The sequence below is a fragment of the Pteropus vampyrus genome, unplaced genomic scaffold, assembly GCF_000151845.1.
Source record: "Pteropus vampyrus isolate Shadow unplaced genomic scaffold, Pvam_2.0 Scaffold135, whole genome shotgun sequence".
In the NCBI taxonomy this organism is placed as follows: Eukaryota; Metazoa; Chordata; class Mammalia; order Chiroptera; family Pteropodidae; genus Pteropus; species Pteropus vampyrus.
This window is the reverse complement of record NW_011888916.1, coordinates 5,874,337-5,894,807: the sequence shown is the minus strand read 5'-3', so window position 1 is coordinate 5,894,807 and position 20,471 is coordinate 5,874,337. Positions and strand designations below refer to the sequence as shown.

Genomic DNA, 20,471 nt, shown 5'->3' with positions numbered 1-20,471 from the left:
CCACCCTATAACTCAGTGGCTTAAAACAACAGTTTACTCTTATTTAGGCCTTTGCTCTCAGTTGACTGATCTAGGCTGTTTGGGTGGGTGGCTCTGCTTACAGAACTAGTTCAACTTGGCTCCCGAGCAGGTTGAGCTCAGATATGTTCCATGTATAGTCATTCTGAGTAGATAACCCAGAAATTACCTGAGTAGATAACCCAGAAATTACCTGGTTTCACATCTGTGATGATGACACAAATGTAAGTGGACAAGCAGAAACTCGTGATACCTCTAAAGGCCTAGGCTCAGAATTGTCATAATTTCACATCCAATCGTATTCCATTTACAGAGTCAAGTCATAGATATAGCTCCAAAGTATTAAGTGTGGTTTTTTCTGGCCAACCTATCAGAAATTTCAATCCCTTCCCAATGTTTCATATCCCCCTTCCCTGCTTTAATTCTCAATTTGTCATTATCTTAAACTCACATGTGTATTTAACTATCCTGTTTATTGTCTGTATCTTCTCTTTGCAATTCATGTATGAAAGCTGTGTTTCCTATATTTTTATTCACTGTATCCCCAGCACCTAGAACAGTACCTAGAACATAGTTGGTGCTCAGTAAATATTTATTGAATGACTATATGAAGGCATGAAGTGAAATAGGATTAGGGAGACCTATCACTCATTAAGTTTTTTCCTGTAATGCTTTTTTGTTGTTGTTGTTGAGGCATACTTTTATAAAAGAAAATGCACAAATCTTAAGAGTACAGTTTGATAAATTCCAACAAAAGACTACTCATGAAACCGTAACTTTAATTAAGATATAGAACTCTCCTATCACCCTAAAAAAGTCTCCTCATGTCCCTTTCCTGTCAGTTTTCTCACCTACAGAAGCAAATATTTTTTTATCACCATAGATTAATTTTTCCTAGGTTTGAATATCATCCATGTAGAATCATATGGCATATCTTTTTTTGTATTTCCTACTTGTGTTCAACATAAAGTTTTTGAGATTTATCCATGTTGGTGCTTGTATCAGAAATTTATTCCTTTTTACTATTGTGCATATTCCATGGCACAAATATATCATAATTCATTTATCTACTAATTTATTGATAGATACTTGGGTTGTTAGTTACTAGTGATAATTTTGGATTAAGCTGATATTAACATTCTTGTACAGATCTTTTTGTGGATATTTCATTTTATGAAGATTGTTATTTCTCTTGAGTAAACACTTAGGAGTGGAATTGCTGGGTCATAAAATAATGTATTAATTAACTACTTAAGAAAATGCCCAACAGTTATTCAAAGTGTTTTACCATTTTAGAATTTCACCAGCAATGTATGAAACTTGCTAGTTAAGGTTTTTATATTTTGGTTTTTTTTTTTTTTGAAAGTTAGTTTATAAGTGTTCTTACTAAGAGGCAATGTGGTTCGGAGAAAGAGTAAGGACACCGGAATTAATCCAAGGTTGGAGAAATGATTTGAATATTAAAGCAATCTTGCTTCCTGAGAACCAGGCTCTGAACTAGAAGGAACATATACCGTAGTTCCCTCCTTATTCGTGGTTTTGCTTTCCATAGTTTCACTTTCTGTGGTTTCAGTTACTTATAGTCAACCATCGTCTGAAAATATTAAATGGGAAATTTCATAAATAAACAATTCATAAGTTTTAAATTGCACATCGTTCTGAGTAGCGTGATGAAATCTTGCATTGTCCCACTCTGTCCCACCCAGGATATACATTATTTTTTTGTCCAGTGTATTCACACTATATACACTACCTGCCCATTAGGCACTTAGTAGCCTTCTTGGTTATTGGATTGACTGTCACAGTATCGCAGTGCTTGTGTTCAAGTAACCTTTATTTTACTTAATAATGGGCCCCAAACCATTTATATCACTTTTATTAACAGTATATTATTATAATCCTATATTATTATTAATTATAGTTATTAATTACTGTGCATAATTTATAAATTATACTCTATTATAGGTACATATATGTTGACCAATAAAGATCTGAGGCTGTAAAACAAATTAAAAGTTTATTCGGGGGTCTTAAAAGAATTCGAGTCTAGTGACGTAGATTCAAGGGAAGACCTGATTTTAATGGAGCTGAAAAATTCCTATTGCCTAATCTGGCTAGAATTTCTAATATAATGGATTAGAACTGGCAAAAAAGTGGGCTTTCTCGTTGCTGATCTTAGGGCAGAGGCTTTTAGTCTTTCATCATTGAGTATTTTCATTTTGAGTTTTTCATGTCTTTTATCATGCTGAAGAAGTTTCCTTTTATTCATAAGTTAAGCATGTTTTATCATAAAAGGCTGTTGGATTTTTCAAATACCTTTTCTGTATCATCTGAACTGACGTTTTTTTCCCCTTCAGTCTAAGAATGTGGTGAAATGATTTCACTATGTTGGACCACCTTGGCAATCCTGGAATAAATCCCACTTCCTCATGGGGTATATACTTTTAATATGTAGCTGATTCCAGTTTATTAGTATTTTGAGGATATATGCAACTATATCCACATTCGATATTGGTCTGTAGTTTTCTTTTGTTCTTTTTATCTGATTTTGTTAGTAGGGTGATGCTGGCCTCAAAATGACTTAGGAAGTGTTTCCTCTTCAGTTTTTTGAAAGAGTTATGGAGGATCGGTATTAATTCTTCTTTAAATGATCGGTAGAATTCAACAGTGAAACCATTTGGCCCTTGGCTTTTCTTTTTGGGAGGCTTTTGATTACTGATGCAATCAATCTCTTGTTATAAATTAATTTGGATTTTATGTTTCTTCTTAAGTCAGTTTTGGTAGTTTGTGTGTATAAGGGGCACTAATCCCATTACGAGGGCCCCTCTTCATGACCTTGTCTAAACCTAATTACCTACCAATAGCTCTATCTTCAACTACCATCACACTGGAGCTTAGGGCTTCAGCATATTAATTTTGGAGAGGGAACACAAGCATTTAGTATATGAGTTTCTGAAATTTCTTTTTCTTTAGCTGTGGCTTGCTAGTGTTATGAGAAAGATTTTCTTCAATACCTAGAATAAAAAATAAGACGGAAAAGAAAGGAGAGAAAAATGAAGAGAATAAAGAAAATCCTTTTCCAGTTTTTGCAGACTTGCTTTGTCTTGAGGTGCTCTAATGCTTAACCAGGCTGTTTACAACACTGTCTTAGCCTTCAATTCTGGCTCGTGTTGAGTCTAAAAAGGAGCCACTAGTTTTATCTTTCCCAGAGTTTTGACAAATTTGATTCTGACAGTTTTGGCTCAGTTTTTTTGGTGTTTCTGTGGAGGCATGGGCTCTTGAAATTACCTCCTCCACCTTTTTTTGGAGGGGAAAAAAGGTGATGTCATTGAGGAAGTGTGCTTTTGCTTACTCTTTCTGATATTTGCTGCTGTTGGGCTCATTCTGTACTCCCTGTAGTTTATCTACCCTGTGCAACTTCTACCCTGTCTTAACTGTTCTTAGCAGCTTTTATTAGTACATTGGGACCTTTGGATTATTCCTGTCTTTTCATTTAGCTTAAATTGAAGATTACATTTTTTAATGTTGTCTTGTTTACCATTGTTCCTTTTTTTTTTTTTTTTAATATTGGTATTCAGGATTCAAACTGTTTCCTTACCCTCAGATTTCCCCCTTGGTGCTTGTAGTCAGCCTGTTTTCCCACTTCAACCCCCTGGTAATCATTAATATGTTCTCTGTTCTTATAACTTTGCCTTTTCTAAAATGTCATATAAATGGAATCATACAGTATGTAGCCTCTTTAGTCTGGCTTTCATTTAACATGATGCATTTGAGATTTATCCACACTGTTTTGTGTGACTGTACACAAAATCTATCATATGACTGTATAGATCAAGGACATTTGGAGTGTCTTATGTTTTCAGTGATTATGAATACAGCTGTTATAAACATTTATGTATGATTTTCATATGAACGTTAAGTTTTCATTTCCTTTGGATAAGTACCTGGGAGCGAGACTGCTGTATCATAACTTTCTTAGAAACTGCTAACATGTTTTCCAAAGTGGCTGCATCATTTTGCAGCCTCACCAGCATTGTATGAAAGTTGCTAATTTTTTCTTCATCCTTACCATCACTTGATATTGTCAGTACTTTGGATTTTAGCCATTCTCGTGGATGGAAGCGTTATCTCTCTGTGCTTGTTTTGCATTTCTCTAATGACTAATGATGTTGAGCATTTTTCATGTTCTTATTCTCATCTGTATATCTACTTTGGTAAAGTCTTTTGCTATTTATAATTTGTTTAAATTGAGTTCTGAGAATTCTTATATTCTGGTTAGTCCTCTGTTAGATGAATTTTGCAGGTATTTTCCCCTAGTCTGTGTCTTGCCTTTTCATTCTCTTAACAGTGTCTTCCAAAGAACAGTTCTTAATTTTAATATCCATTTTATCAATGTTTTGGATTGTACTTTTGCTGTTGTAGGTAGAGGTTATGAAGATTTTCTCTTATCTTTTCTTCTAGAATAGCACCAGAAATAGAATGAAAGTCATATATGTAAATAAAATTTTTTAGTATCCACATTAAAAAAGTAAAAAGAAACAGATGAAATTAAGTTAGTTTTATTTAAGCCAATATATTCAAAATGTCATTTTAACATGTATTAAATAGAAAAATTATCAATGAAATACTTTACATTTTTATTTTTGTACTAAGTTCTAGCCTGGTGTGTATTTAACATAGTACATTTTAACTCAGTTGAGACATATTTCAAGGGTTCACGAGCCACATATGTCTAGTGGCTACCGTATTAGACAGCAGAGATCTAGAAGTTTTATAATTTTAGATTTTACTTTAGTTTTGTTATTTATTTTGAGTTCATTTGCATGTAAGGTGCAAGGTATGGATTATTATTTTGTATAAGGTACAAGGTAGGTATATTCATTTTTTTACATATGGTTGTCCATCAGAAACTTTTTAATAAAAGTTGTTCTGGGCAGTTCAAGATCTAGAGATCATTTTGGGGTCCAAAGCTCAACATTTAAACATACTTTCTATTCTTTATTTTATTGCCTTTCATTTCAGTGTAATGTAAATTTACTTTGTAATTAGCAGTTTTCAAACTATATGTATAAAATGCTCAGAAGTGCCAGGATTTAGTGTTTTGACTTTACTCATATATCTACTCAAATCTAAATTAAACATTATGCTATTTACCTTTTTAAGATTCATTAACCTCCCCATTTCCAAAATTATATCTAAAATTCTTATTTACTTTGTTTCCAGGCATGTACTGGCATTGAAAACATTGATGAAGCTATTACATTGCTTGAACAGAATAATTGGGACTTAGTGGTAAGTACTTTTTAAAAAAAATTCCAGCTTTATTGAGCTATAATTGACATATAACATAATGTAACTTTAAGGTGTACAACATGGTGGTTTGATATACATATATATTGTGAAATGATTATAATGAGATTAGTTAATACATTCATCACCTCATATAGTTACTTTTCTATGTGTGTGAGAACATTTAAATTTATTTTCTTAGCAGTTTTCAAGTATACAATACAGTATCATTACGTATCACTACTACGTTGTACATTATATCCCCAGAATTTATAACTGGAGGTATGTATCCTTTGACCACCTTCATCCATTTTCCCCCTGCTTCTGGCAACCACCAGTCAACTCTGTTTTTATGAGTTTGGTTTTCTTTTTAGATTCTTTATGTAAGTGAGATCATACAATATTTGTCTTTGTCTGATATATTTCAAGTACTTTTTCTGACTAGTAATCAAATTATATGAATTCTTGAATATCTTAACATTTGTTATGGATGGTTCAGCATACCATCCATACCCATCTAATCTGAATGAATAAAATCTAAATGTTATATTTTTAATATGAAGTTCATAGTTAAGTATTAAATTATAAATCTTATATAATTTGAATAGTTTTAAAAATTCTCTTCTCTTATTGTGTATTAAGGTTCATCTTCCCTTTAGTATCATGGAGATGCTTGGAAGGAGAGAAAAGTCAAACTTGTCTGAATATAACTTTATTGATGTTTCCCCCTCACTTCCTGGGGCCTTCACTGATGATTACATCTTTCTAAAGCTGTTAAAGAAGTGGCATTCTGTTGTGGTTTTCCTTATGAACTTCAGGCAGTTTATTATAAAAGTGGTTTTTTTGGTTGGGGGAGATGGCAGGAACTCGAAAGGCGAGACCCAGCACAGTGCTACACATTCACAAAATTGTAATTTCTTTACAATTGCAAAACAAACTAAAAATGTACAACAGTGTCAGAGCAGTATTGGTTGTATTGGGATGGCACAGATATCCCTCATTGCCTTCGAAGTCCTAAAAAAGTCTAAATTGTAATTTAGAAGTGCTGATTTTCGAAAGTCAAAACTTGCAGTGTGTACTTAGCTGAGATTAGATAAGGAGGTGTAGTCAAGTCCATACATGGACTTACATAATCAACTATCAATTATCTCTGTACTTTGTGTAGATTTACTACTGTTAATTTTGTTACTCAAAATAGAAACAGCATTTATGTTCAGTTTGTAGAAGTACCAATGCTCATTGTAATGAAATGAGAAGATATAGAAATTTATAAAGAAGAAGTAATATTCACCTTTAATCCCATCATTTAGAGATAGTAATTGTTTAACATTTTTGGTATATTATTCCAGGGTGTTTTCTCTTAATTATATGATTAAATTTTTTAAATGCAAATGAGATTGTTCTATTTCTATTCTTCTGTAATCTGCAGTTTTTCATAACAACCTTTCATGAATGTTTTTCTGTCCAAATAAATGTGACCGTTCATCATTCTTTTTAATGTTTGTTAATGTTTACATGTTATTTCATGGTGTGGTTGTAGCATAAAAATTTTACCAATCAGAAGACATTTAGGAATTTTGCAATATTTTCTATTATATACATTACGGTGGAAAACATTCTCTTATATATACGCCCTGCATACTTAACCTATTATTTTTTAGAAGATATTGAATAAATTCAATTCATAATTGAATATCTGGGCCAAGTATACATACTTCTCGGTTTTTAGATATTTATAGTTATATGCCTCCCAGGATGGTTGCTCTAATTTAAATTTCTACCAACTAGATACATTTTGAGGTTGCCTATTTTATTAAACCAGTCCTTCTTCAATTTTTTTCTGGCACTTGTCAAAATTTACAAATATTTGTATGGCATGACTCCAGATCCATGATTTTACCACTGTACTATACTCTTAAAAAAGCACTGTATAGGTGACATGTCCATGATTTCTATTCAGAGGACTGGGGAAGGGACAGCAATTAATTTGGAGTAATGTTCCCACATTTCTTGTCCTGAGGATTCTTTTGTAGCAAGGGCATTGCTTTATTTAGTTTGTATATTTTTAGGGTGTTTTTTGGAGAGCCTGATGTAAAATACTGGATGAGATTAAAAATGTCACCAAGCCATTCTTGCATGGTGCTGTTGAGAGGGATATGGGATAAAGTAAAGGGAGGCTATGGACTGGGAGTAATGGACTACAAGTCTTTGATGTGAGAATTACCATTTAGGGGGAAATGGATATACGTTCTTTATCTGTTTCCTATTGGGACATGTATGTTAGGTTTGAGCGTTAAAACATTTGTTGGTTTGTGATATTTTCTCAATCCAATCTATGGGTATTACAAAAAGAATTTTCCCAGATAATGTTAAATAATTGAATGGTACAAGTGTTTTCCAAATATTTCTGAGTTAATTGATTTTGGAAAATACTGTAATAGCACTTGCATTAAAAACACTGGTGTTATCTTTCTGGAGAAATGAGATCTTACAGTGTGTTGGATCCAAGAAAAAGTATCAGGCTATCTTTCACAGCCTTAAAACTGTGGCTTTCTTTTGAAATATATGTACAGTCAGGCTTTTCTCCACAAGTAATCCACTTTCATCTACAGTGAAGATTTGCTGTGCGGTGTAACTATCTTGCTCTATAAATTTTCTCATTTCTCCTGTTCTTTTTTTAATTATTATTTTTTTACTACACTCATATTACATTGTGGTTTTTAAAAAATGAAACAAAGATTTTGAATAACTCATTACTAGTTCAAACTTTTCATTAGGCTCATGGAACTTTTTACAAGGTATTTTCTATATTTTGCTTGTACATTATTACACTTTGTTTCTAAATCATGATTTGCACTGCTCTGTATTTTATAGACCTTATGGAACAGTTCGTGTAATTTGAATTTTAACCTAGGGCATATCTGTATTTTAAATTCCCTGTACATATCAGTTAGATCTCTCCTCCAGTGTTTTTGTGCATATTTTGCTGCAGAAGTTTAGAGGAATGTGAGATAAGCACCACAATCTAAAATTATGATGAATTTAAGAAAATTCAATAACAAAAAAATCATTGTGTCAGTACTGAGTGCTTATAGTATAATTCATCCTAGATACAGTGGGGACTTAAAAAAAGGTAATGGTATGCGGTGTCTGACTTTGAGAAGTGTACTGAAAAATCGATATGTAGTTTATATATGTATATTATACTCAGAAATGGGAGTAACCTCCTGAAAAAATTATTGCAAGTATTTTAGCTATTTTATAGATACAGACACACAGATAAAAAGTATTCTATATGAAAATACAGCCCAGTCCCAGGAATTTTAGTTATTAGTCACTTTCCCTGATTCTGCACATTATTTTCATTATGTAGCTTTCCACAAAGCAGTGCTTCCAAACACTGTGTTTTAAGTACCCCTACAGTTATTTCTACTAATTTCGAGGCAGCTGTAAGTTGGCTTATGTATGCTAAAAATCTGAAAACAAAATAACATGAACTTTAATACTATTGGGAAGCATCTCACTACAGTTTTATTTGACATGAAGCTTGTAGTAACCCTCCATCTACCTCAGACTTTCATTTTTTACATTGTCCTGCACTTACAGTTAAGATCGTCATTACAGTTGATTCCTTCCTTGCAGAAGAGTATTATCAGTTTATATCCAGAAAGGAATACATAAGGAAGAATTACGAATAATGAATTAGAACTTTTACCAGAGGATTGCCTTCTTACATGGAGCATGACATGTGATTACTATAAATTGTAATCTGGGCTCCAGAATTGACCCACTGCTCATTTTCTGTTTTTAGTGTAGAAGAATTTGGGTCAGTGGAGAATAGAGATTTATATGGTTAGTATTAATTTTGAATAATCAAAATGTGAGGCAGCTAACTATAGTGGTAAACCTTTTGCATTAATCTTGAATCAGGAGCCCTGGCTTTTCAAACCTCTCATCATTATTTTATTGAGTATGGCCTAGGTCAAGTTACTTCCTTCTGAACTTCTCAACTTCTTCATATAAAATAAGGAGTTTGGACCAGATTATACTCAAGATTATACATGAAATATTTATGAAGAATCTGTTTATGTCCTAATTTCGCTTAAGATTTTATAAAAAGTAGTCTATTTTGTATAGGAGTAAAAGCAAACATTTAAATAGAACTTTATAAGTTTGAAACATTTGTACATATACCGTTTTTTATATAACCCTTTTAACAACTTTATGATGTAGATAATGGCAGGACAAGGTGCTATGCCAGTTGTTTCACAGAGGTCTGTATACATGAAACTCCTTCAATAAATTAAAATTTCCAATAAACTCTAGATCCAGGAAAAGATATTTGACATATACTTGGTAACCTGATGCTAAGGGAAATAAAGTAAAAGTAAACATTAACCTAGCCGTATTACATTTTAAGTACTCTGTGCTCTTAGGAAATGATTTTTGAACTTTGCACTCAGTTTGCTGCTTCTGCTGACATAGCTGTTTTGTTGAAGAAAGACTCTATTCAGAGGACTTGTATTTATCTTTAACTACATGTTCCAACTTAAGGCAAAAATGAAACAAATCAGCCTATTATTGAATCATTACTGAATTTCTAGTCTTTTAAGATAATATTATATTAATAGAAGCTTATAATATAATCGTAAACACAGAAGTGTCGTACCCAAGGAAAATTATCATGCACATAATCGGTCTCATTTTAAGATGCATTGAGATGTTTTAAGATATTTTCATTCCATCAATTTTCATTTTTGAAGAAATGTATCTTAATGATCATCCTAAAATTTCTTAAAACAGTTTCTTCCACTACCCTACTCAGGATGTGGCTGTGGCTGTGGCTGTAGAGTTCCTCGAATGTGCACTGCGTTTCTACTTTATACAGTGTTATGAACACCTGCAGTTTTATGAATGAACTAGTTTAACCAGTGACATAATGAGTCTCTGTCATCCTCAGAAAGCAGCCAAGCATTGAACACTGCCCTTCATCAATGGCCATTAGACACTGGCTTATATTTGCACTGATCCTTGCTATGACAAAAGAGAAGTTACTGTGAAGGAATATCTCATCATATCAATTTCTCCTCCTTTGATATAACCTTCTTTGTATCCTTTGTTTTTAAGGGACTATAAGCCTATTATTCTACAGAATTTTTCAATTTCTCAGTTTGTAATTTGACCACCATTCCACCTCTCCTGTCTCTCCTTTTACTGAGGGTCTACTTTGTGCTAGATATCATGACAAATGATTTACTTACATTACTTCATTTAGTCTTCACAGCAGTCCCAAAAAGTGGATAGATAGGCATTATCTTTATTTTATAGATGAGAAACTGAGGACCAGTGACGTTAAATAAACTATCTATGCTCACATGGCTGATGAGGGGTAAAAACTGATTTTGAACCCAGATCTGTCAGTTACAAAAAATTTTCATAGTTTTAAAATCATAGCTTCAGGTTATTAGATTTTCTGTACTCAGTGTGCTATTCTTCTTCGAACTTCTGTATTTTTCTTTCTACCACTCACAACTAATATTCAAATGAAAGAGCTTTTGTTCTAGTTACTTAGTGGTACTGTACTTTAAATATGTGTATGCTTTGTTTTTAAATATAATCTAAAATTCTAGAGAAAAGGAATTGTTTCTTATTAATTTTGTCTTGCTACATGGTAGTTGCTTAATAAATGCTTATTTGACTGATTTTAATAATACACTTATTTTCAAGTTTATTTTTCATCTTCATCACTTGATATTTGAAAAGTCTTTGCTGTTTAGACTTCTGACTTTTAGTGCTATTACTGTTCCTTATCTGGCAAACATAAGGTTTGAGGAAAGAGGTAGGATAATCAGATACCCAAAGAATAGGATTGGATTCATTTCATTATCTCACTAATAAAATTGAGATGGTCACTACCTGTTGTAGCTTTTTGAGAAATATTTTTCACAAACGTATCTTTTCATGTACAATTTTTTTCTAAATATCTTATAATACTCTTTTTCTCCCCTTCTGTTTACTTCTAGTTGTGCCATTCTGCCATAAAATTCATCATATAATCCAACTTATTTGAAATTTTTCATCAGTTCTGCCTCTCAGGAGAAAACAGTGTGATAAAAGACTACTGCTTTTTAAAGTGTAGTTAAGTGGGTATAAAAAAATTATTTTCTATCACATTGAATCTAATCTAAGTATTCAAAGGAAAACTTAAGTTTTTACAAACATGAAATTCTCATTTTACTTAACTCGCAGCAGTTTACATTATCTCATCAGAACCATTTGAGGTCATTTTTCCCCTTGACTGCGACTTGACTTTCGGTCTGGCTGCTTTCAAGATTTTCTCTTTGTGTTTGTTTTTCAGCAGTTTGAATGTGACCTGACTTTCTGCCTTTTTTTTTTTTTTTTTGATTTTGCGCCATGCATTATGTTATTTTTTCTTGAAATATATTCTAGAATCACTTTTTTGCATGAACTAAATATCTCTTCTTTTATAAAAACCTATGGATCAAGGTTCAGAAGCTTTAAGACTTAGTAACAATGTGGGTCTTAATCACTTAGCAGTATACTGTGTGTCCGTTGTTAAATGAAATTTGAAAATGTGGCTAATATTTATTGTTTTTGATTTCTGGTACTACTTATCTAACCTATATTTTAGAGCACATTAAACTATTTAAATGAAATTGTAAGGAGTCAGCTCACTGCTGTGAGACCAAGCTAAAGGCTTTATGCTAATTTTGAAAGAAGTAGTAGCTTATGCTACTTATAACTATTTAAAAGAAAATAAAAATTTAAATGGTTTTTTAAATTGTTCAATTTAATTAGATGCAGTTTGGTCTTGATATTTTATAAAACATGCTAACCTACAATTAGCTTGATTTTTAAAATGGCTTTATATTCAGCATGTTGCCTTTCTATGCTATTTAACTAATTTATTTTTATTACTGGGAGTGGTTTAAACAAAATATTGTGGCAAAAGTTTGCGGTTTAGCACACCTGTAAATATGATGACTTGCAGTTCCTGCTGGTTTCAAGGATAATCTGACATAAATCTGTGTGCTTGGAAAAGAAAAGATAATATGGCAGTTTAAGTTCCTGTTTTTATAATTCTTTATATTTAAACTGTTAAAGAATTTTGCTATTTAATAGTAATATAATTTCTTTAAAATTTTAGCTATACTTCTGTCTTTAAGTAAAATGGAAATTAAAATATTCACATAAAATTTTTATATTTTCTACTTATTTCTCCTAAGATTTTCATTTTCATTTTCTTTTTAGTTACAAAAATTTTTTTGAGTTTAGAATGTATAAGATCTGCTCTCAGCAATTTTATTCTCTTTTAGTAACCTATTTTTGGATTTTGTCGTTTGGCTTATGTTTTATTTTTGTTAATATTTTGTTTAGCATTTTTAAAATATTCTTGATGTGCTCATCTAGTACTTTTTTTCTCTTTTGTGTATGGGTTATGGGTTTCTCTCAAACACACATATTTGCTCTATGTCTTAAAAAAAAAAATTAATAGCCAAGCTTAAAATCTTTCCACATGGTAAATAGTGGTAAATATAGTTTCATAGTTCTTTAGATACCAAGATAGTCCAAGATAAACTATACTTTGTCTACACCCACTTTAGTTACAGGAAATTGAACCATGGAATTCTTCAAATACCTTTGTTTTAGAATTTGGGCCATCTTCTTTAGCTTAATGTTAAAAGCCTTCTACCATTTAACCCTGCTCTTCATTATGAATGAGCTTCCGTAACTCAGGAGCATGTATCACTTCATATAGCCAAATTAGTTTCTAATCTCAAACACACCATAGTGTTTCTACATTTTTGCTTCATAGGTCTCCCATGGATTCTCCCCACCCCCTTACCCGCCCCAGTGCTTGTTGACAATCCAGATTTTATCTTGCTTTAAGGCTAACCTGAAGTCTAATCCCTTCTATTTCCTAATAACCTCTTCTCTGAGTGGGGACACCTGTCTCTGAAGCTTTGTATCCCTCCTTTATTATGGTACTATTCTTTTAACTCTTAGTCTTTGCTACATTGTTCCTCTTCCTTTCATCCCAACACATGCATTACACACACACACACACACACACACACACACACACACACACACACACTTTTACACTTACACTTAAAGAGAATGTGTAATAATTGTCGAAAGAATTAAAATGACTTCCAGCTAAGGTGTGTAAGGAAATGTATGGATAAGTGTAAACTTTGATTGATAGATATAGCTGGGAAAATGTATTACATGATATCTTTAATAAATCCATTGCAAGCAGCTATATAGAAGATGTCTTTGAAGCTATTCCAGTAACCCTAATGTATTGCCACATTATTACTAGCATGTTGACATTTGAACTTTTTTTTTAAACTAACAAGTTTATTATCTTTTTCTTAATGTTAAAATTGAGGTATAGTATTAGAAGCTAATAGTCTCTATAGTCAGAGGTCTGTATTGTAGGGACGTGGCAAGTCTAACAGCACTCTCATAAATTCTAGGCTTGAATTTTGGGATTATTTTTTCTTAGTGATTCATTTAATGTTCAGAGGATGAATATTTTAAAAATGTATAATGACTTAGAACATGAGGATATTTTAAAATGTTAAAGACTTACAGAAGAGTTGCAAAATAGTGCAGAGTTCTTGATACCCTTCATCAAACTTCTAATCTTAACATCTTGTATAACCACAGTACAATTGGTATAGTACTCTTGGTAATTTTGGTATAGTACTATTATAAAGCAATAGTAGTTTTATACTATTAGCACAATACTATTAAATAAACTATAGACCTTATTTGATTAACTAGATTTTCTATTAATGTACGTTTTTGGTTCAAGATCTAATCTAAGGTCCACAGTGCCTTTAGTTTTCATGTCTTCATAGCCTACTCTGGTCTATATGATAATTCCTAAGTTGTTCTTTGTTTCTTGACCATGACACTTTTGGAGAGTATTGGTCAGGTATTTTGTGGCATATTTCTGAGTTTGGATTTGTCTGATGTTTTCTCATGATAGACTGGGCTTAATTCATTCTTGGCAAGAGTACCACAAATGTGTTTTTGTGCCTTTTTCAGTATAACAGGAGGTATATGATATCAATATGTCCTATTACTGGCGATGTTACCTTTGACATGTGGTTAAAGTGATGTCTCTCAGGTTTCTCTAATGTAAAATTACTATTATTCCCTTTGTATTTAGTAAATATCTTGTGGAGGAGATAGATGAGACTATATAAATATCCTGTTTCTCATTAAACTTTTGCCCATTAATTTTGTCTCCTCTATTGATTCGTTATTATATATCTTATAAAATTATTTATTAGTAGTTCTCTTAGGTTTTACAATATAATCTTTAAACAATCAGAATCTATATTTAAATAATATATTGCTTTATGTGTAGTATGATGGCCCTATAGCATTGTAGTTCCAGTTCTTCTCACCCATTTTTTTGTATTATTCTCATGTATTTTAGTTTGTTTGTGCCAGAAACACAATATGTTGCTGCTTTTTTTTTCTTCAGATAGTTATATTTTAGAGCAATAAAATATGAGGAGGAAATAATTTTATTTCACTTTCATTTGTTTCATTTCCTTGTGTAAATATGTTTTTGTCTGGTATATTCCTTCTGTATGAACAACTTCCTTTACTGTTTCTTGTAGAGTAGGTTTGCTGGTAATAAATTCTCACAGTTTGTCTGAAAAAATTTTTATTTCTTCTTCATTTTTGAAAGATACTTTCAAAGGATATGGAGTTCTGGGTTGACTTTTTGTTTGTTTGTTTGTTTGTTTGTTTGTTTTGTTTTTCTCCAGCAGTGTATAAATGTCACTCTGTTATCTTCTAGCTTGCGTGATTTCTGTTGCTATTTTTGTATTTGTTCCTCTGACTCTTAATGTAATCCTTTTTCTTCTCTGGCTGCCTTCAGGATTTTCTCTTTGTGTTTGTTTTTCAGCAGTTTGAATATGATCTGCTTAAGAGAGGGAAGGGGGTAGGGGGAAGAGAGAGAGCGAGATAGAGAGCTAGAGAGAAGGAGTGTGTGTGTGTGTGTGTGTGTGTGTGTGTGTGTGTGTGTGTGTGTAGCTTTTGTAGCCCTGCTTGGTGTTTTTGGATCTTTGGTTTTGCAGATTCTTTTTTCTTCTTTCTTCTTTTTTTTTTTATCGATACTAAGTTCATATATGTACAGTTAACTAGTTTAAAGTGTACACATCCATGGTACTTAGTATATTCACATGTTGTGTAACCACCAGCTCTCTTTAGTAGGTTTTGAAAATTCTTGGTTATTTGTTGTTTTGCTCTTTTTCTCATCTGTGTTTCTGGCTATACATATATAAAATAGTTTGCAATCGTCCTGCAATTTGTAGATACTCTATTCTGTCCCCGCCAAACCCCCCACCCCCAGTCTTATTTTCTAATGTATTTCAGGTTTTAGCAACTTCTATAGACCTATCTTCAAATTCACTGATTCTTTCCTTGACTGTGTCAGTTCTACTATAAATATGTTGAAGACATTCTTCTTCTCTGTTCCTGTGTTTTTTGTTTCTAGCTTTCTACCTCTCTGCTGAAATTACCCATTCGGTCTTATTGTTGTCCATTTTTCATGTACAGCCTTTAACATTGTGATTTAAAATTCCCCGTCAGCTCTAATATCTGTATCCTCCCTGAGTCTGTTTCTGCTGATTGCTTGTCATAACTGTGCTTTTTCTGGCCTTTTGGTATGTTTTGCAATTTTTTATTGAAAGCTGGACATTTTATTTAGGATTGTAGAGACTAAGGTAAAATATTTTTATATCTGGAAATAAAATATTTTTATATCTGGAATTTTCTTTATGCGAAAACTTTAGCACAGGTGTTTGAGTTGATCTAATTTTGAGTTGAATTTGGTTTGAGATTGATTTATTTTATGGCTTTGCGCAGTATACTAAGGATTTCAGATTCTTCGTGTGATACCTTGTGTTTAGGGTGTTGACTAGTTTGCTAGAGATTTTTAAAATATTTGCTCTACCCTCAACTTTTGGTTTTTCCTTTGAGCTGTGCTTCAGAGAGGGAGCGTTTCTTCCAGGTTACTTGTTATTCTGCTAGCTAGCCTAGCCATGGGGACTGGAGGTTATTCTCTGTTGTTCTGATGATAATATTTGTCTTCTGCAGGCATTAAACCTGTGGGTCTTGGGTTTGTGGCCTTTTCAAAGCTCCTGTCTCTCTCCAGCTATAATTCTGAGCCCAGCATATTTTCCTACCCCACTTCCAGGGGAAAAGGATCCCCCCTACCTTTTCTCTTCTTCTGGTTGTCACGGATATCACCAGTGCCCTAAAGTTTCAATGTGTGTTGCCCTCTCCCTTCAGATTAAGGCTTTTGTTTTATGAGAGAGATGGAAGGGTCTTTGCAGAACTTCGTGTCCCTGCAGTGTCTGCTGCTGCTCTTTCTTTGTTCCACACCTTGGCAGACACTTTCTCAGGACTGCCAATTTTTTTTATGTGAGCACTTGGTGGTGTTCATGGAGAAACCCCCTGTATTTGCCTAACTCTCTCTCACAAGTAAATTGCTTGTCTGCGCCAATTTGTCAATCATCCTAGTAAGTGTAACTCTTACCCTAGTAAGCCAATGATCACATCTTGTCTCTCTCTCTCTTTCTGCATGTACCTGTCTTAGATTTTAGGCCAGTTGTTTGCCCTGTGACCTTCACATTCCACTGGGCTCCAGAAAGGTCATGAACTTACATTCTCTCTCTCCATTATAAGGTTGGAAGCAACGCTCTTTCCAGTTCTCTAATGACTCATTGTCATTTTTTTTAAATTACTGTAATTTCAGTTTGTGTTTCTTCTTTCTCCAGGAAATGTTTAATAGATGGCTTTAAAGTTTCCAGATGCAAGTTCCTTTCTATTTTTTAATTTTTGTTAGTAATTTTTAGTTCCATTGTGTTGCATTCAGAGAGTATTGTTTATAACATTTCTACTTCGTAGGAATTGTTTCTTTGTAGCCTAACATGATTGATTTTTGTGTGTGTGTCATTGGCTTTTGAGAGAAGGTGTGCTGTCTATTACCAGAATGTAGAGTTTAATATATATCCATAAGATCTTCTACCTCCTTTCTTTTTAAATCTATAGTTTTTTCTTTATAAAGTTTGTTGTTGTGTTATTTCATGCATACATACTTATAAGAGTAATATCTTCATTGTGTATTGTGACTTTTAGTATTAAAAAGTGACCTTTGTAACTTTAATGCTTTAGGCCTGAATTCTACTTTGTCTAATATCAGATGGCTACTACTCCCACTCTTTTTTGTTAATTAGTCTGATATTTTTATTTTATTTTTACTCATTTGAATTACTTTGTCTAGGCATATCTCTTATATATAGTTTATAGTTGAATCTTGTTTCATGAGCCAAATCAAAATGTTTTTCTTTTAAATGGATTTATCCATTTATATTCACTAATATGATTGATATGTTTGAGATCAATGCTGCCATATATTTTATAATTATGCACGCTTTGTTGTATATGCTGTGCTTTTTATGAGATGTATTCTTTGCTTTATTTATAGTTATTATTTTTCTTGGTATATAAGAAGGCTTATATTTTTGTTCTTGTGGTTACTTTTATACTTACAGTTTTTTTAATATCCTTAGTCTCATATTTTCTTTTTAGCCTTTTACTGTGTGATTTATCAATTTTGATGTATTTTTAAGCCTACCTTTTGCCTATATAGCAGTCAATGTACTTATTCTATTTTCTTCTTTCCCTCTTCCTTCTTCTATGTAAAAGATTGCATTACTTATAGTTTTCCAAAACATTTAAATTTATCCATTAGTCTTTCACTCTGAATTTCACCTTTGTTTTAGTGGTTTATATTTATATATATATATATATATATTTTAAAATACTCATCATTAGTCCTTTTATTAAAGCTTTCTTGGTCATCGATTGGATGAAGCTCTTTCTCTAGTAGATTTCTCAAGAAAGGCTGATAGGTACAAAATTCTCTGAGTTCTTGTATGTTAAAAATTATTTTTCTGTAACCCTGATATTTGAAGGACAGCTTGGCTGCATAAAAATCTTTGGTTCATGCTTTCTTTAATTGCATTTTTTGGGAAAGAAAAAAACTACTGTTTATCATGGCCTTGTTTTATATTTATATTTGGAAACTCTGATGTCAGTCTTATTCTTTTGCCTTTGTAAGCCATTGATCTTTGCCTGAGGCCTTGAGGATTTTATCTTTATATTTGAAATTTACTTATAGTAGAATATGTCTCACAGTTTATCAATCTGGATTAATTTTCTGCCGGCCTCCAGTGAGCTATTCAATATATGGATTCATGCCTTTTTGTGTTTTCAAAAATTTTTTATAGTTTAAATTTTAGTTCTGTTCCATTGCTTTGTTTTTGTTTTCAGGGACTTAACCATATGAATATTATTTTATCTCTTCCACATCTACTATTTTCTCTCTGATACTTTTTACTTCTTTTGTTATGTTATTTTCATTCTCTGTTGTTTTCCTGCCTTTCTTCAGTGTCCCTCATTAAATTTTGTTGGCATGTATTTTCCCTTGATCACTTTCTAATTCTTCATTTCTGAGAGAATTTTGTCTTTCTTTTTTTCCTGAGCACCATCAAATTCTTTCATTTTTATCCTGCCTTTTTTTGTTGTTGTTATTGTTCATAGTTTTTGAATTCTCTGATTCAAGATAGGTTTTTATAATCCTCAATCAAATGCTTATTTAAGTATATCTAAATATATTGTTTGCAGTATCGATTTACAGTTATTTTCTGCTTCATGGTTATTTTTTGGGAGGGAATTTTTCTCAGTGGATAGTTATAAAAAATCATTTCCTCAGTTTTTGCAATAGTTCTTATATTTTTGTTGATTTGTGTTTGTGTGTATGTTCATTTTTATGGTAATGCTGTGATTTACAAGATTTTTTTAAATGGTGCCTTTTTCTGTCAATTTAGCAAAGTTCATGCGCTTTAGCTAGTGTTTTTGGTTTGTTTTGGTATGTGTGTTGGGGGCGGGGAGGGAGTGAGGGCCCGTGAGGAGTGAGTGCTTTGACTTTATGATCCTCTTTTGTCCTATAAGAACCTATAATTTCCCATTTTGCTTCTTTTCCCCTTTACCATTCCATTGCCAAAGGGAGCTTTTCACTTCCTTTTTCCTTTTTTTCTCTGCAGAAGCTATATGTTTCTTAGACTGCCCCTTTAAGTTCGTGTCTGACCCTTTAACTTGTGCTTTTTAGAAGTCCTTTTCCTTTGCTCTGCTCTGCTTATACAATTTTTAGTGTTTTCAGAAGGTAGGGCTTAGGCTCTTAGGCAATAGTTTTAGAGCAGTTTTAATATTCTTTTCTAGCTTCCCTTTTCTATCTTCTCAGTATTTCTGGATCTTTCTTTGTGGGATGAGACCAGGAACATGGGAGCTCATATAATGGGATTTGATAATTTTTCTTTTTTTATTCACAGCTATTTTGAAGTTTCAATATTCTCTTCCTGCAGGTTATGATGAGGGCATGATTTTTGTTTAGCTTTATTTTCCCCTTGTTTTTTAGTATTGTTTTGGATGATGTAACAGTCTAGGTCCAGTCAGGATATGGAAAACTACACAGTAGGTTAAACAGGTGAAGTTTAACATAAAGAATTGTTAGCTATGATAAGTGAGTAAATATGTGATATGAGGAAACTCTACATTGTACCCTGGGTCTGAGGGAGAGTACCCAAGGGAGGACGGATTAGAGGAGATTCTTTGTTGGAGATGTAGTTCAGCCCACTGCCTAGAAGTTCACTGTTTAGGCAGGCCAGAACTGGTTTGTAGTCACTTGGTAAGAAATTTGCACCCTTTGGTGTACAGATGTGGGAGCAAATCAGCAATCAATAGTATGGGTGCACAGTGGTCTTGCAATAAATCAGGGATCCTCTGCGCACAGGCAGGCTTTATGTGGAGGGTGGGGGACTTGCAGAAAGAGTGGCAGCCTGATGTGAACCCTCTGGCCAGAAGCAGGTTGTGTATAGGGGCTTACAGAGGGAGTCAGAGTACTGGTGATTGGGCATGATACCTATGGACACTGGTTTCCATGTTGAGAGTGCCATGGAAAGATTATTACTAGGCCAAGACTGCAAGATTGCAGAGAAACCATGTTCTGGGCCCATGACTGGGGCAGAATTCATTGGGGTGTCCTCACT

The 20,471-nt window shown here is 32.9% G+C and overlaps 1 protein-coding gene across 2 annotated transcripts in view; it reads left to right on the top strand.

The window, feature by feature from the left end:
• FAF1 (Fas associated factor 1) overlaps window positions 1–20,471 on the top strand; it is a 377,081-nt gene that overhangs the window by 38,166 nt on the left and 318,444 nt on the right. For both annotated transcript variants that reach the window (XM_011367679.2, XM_023535057.1), the window contains exon 2: window positions 5,242–5,310. In XM_011367679.2, coding sequence (XP_011365981.1) covers window positions 5,242–5,310 — 69 coding nt within the window. The remainder of the gene's footprint in view (window positions 1–5,241; window positions 5,311–20,471) is intronic.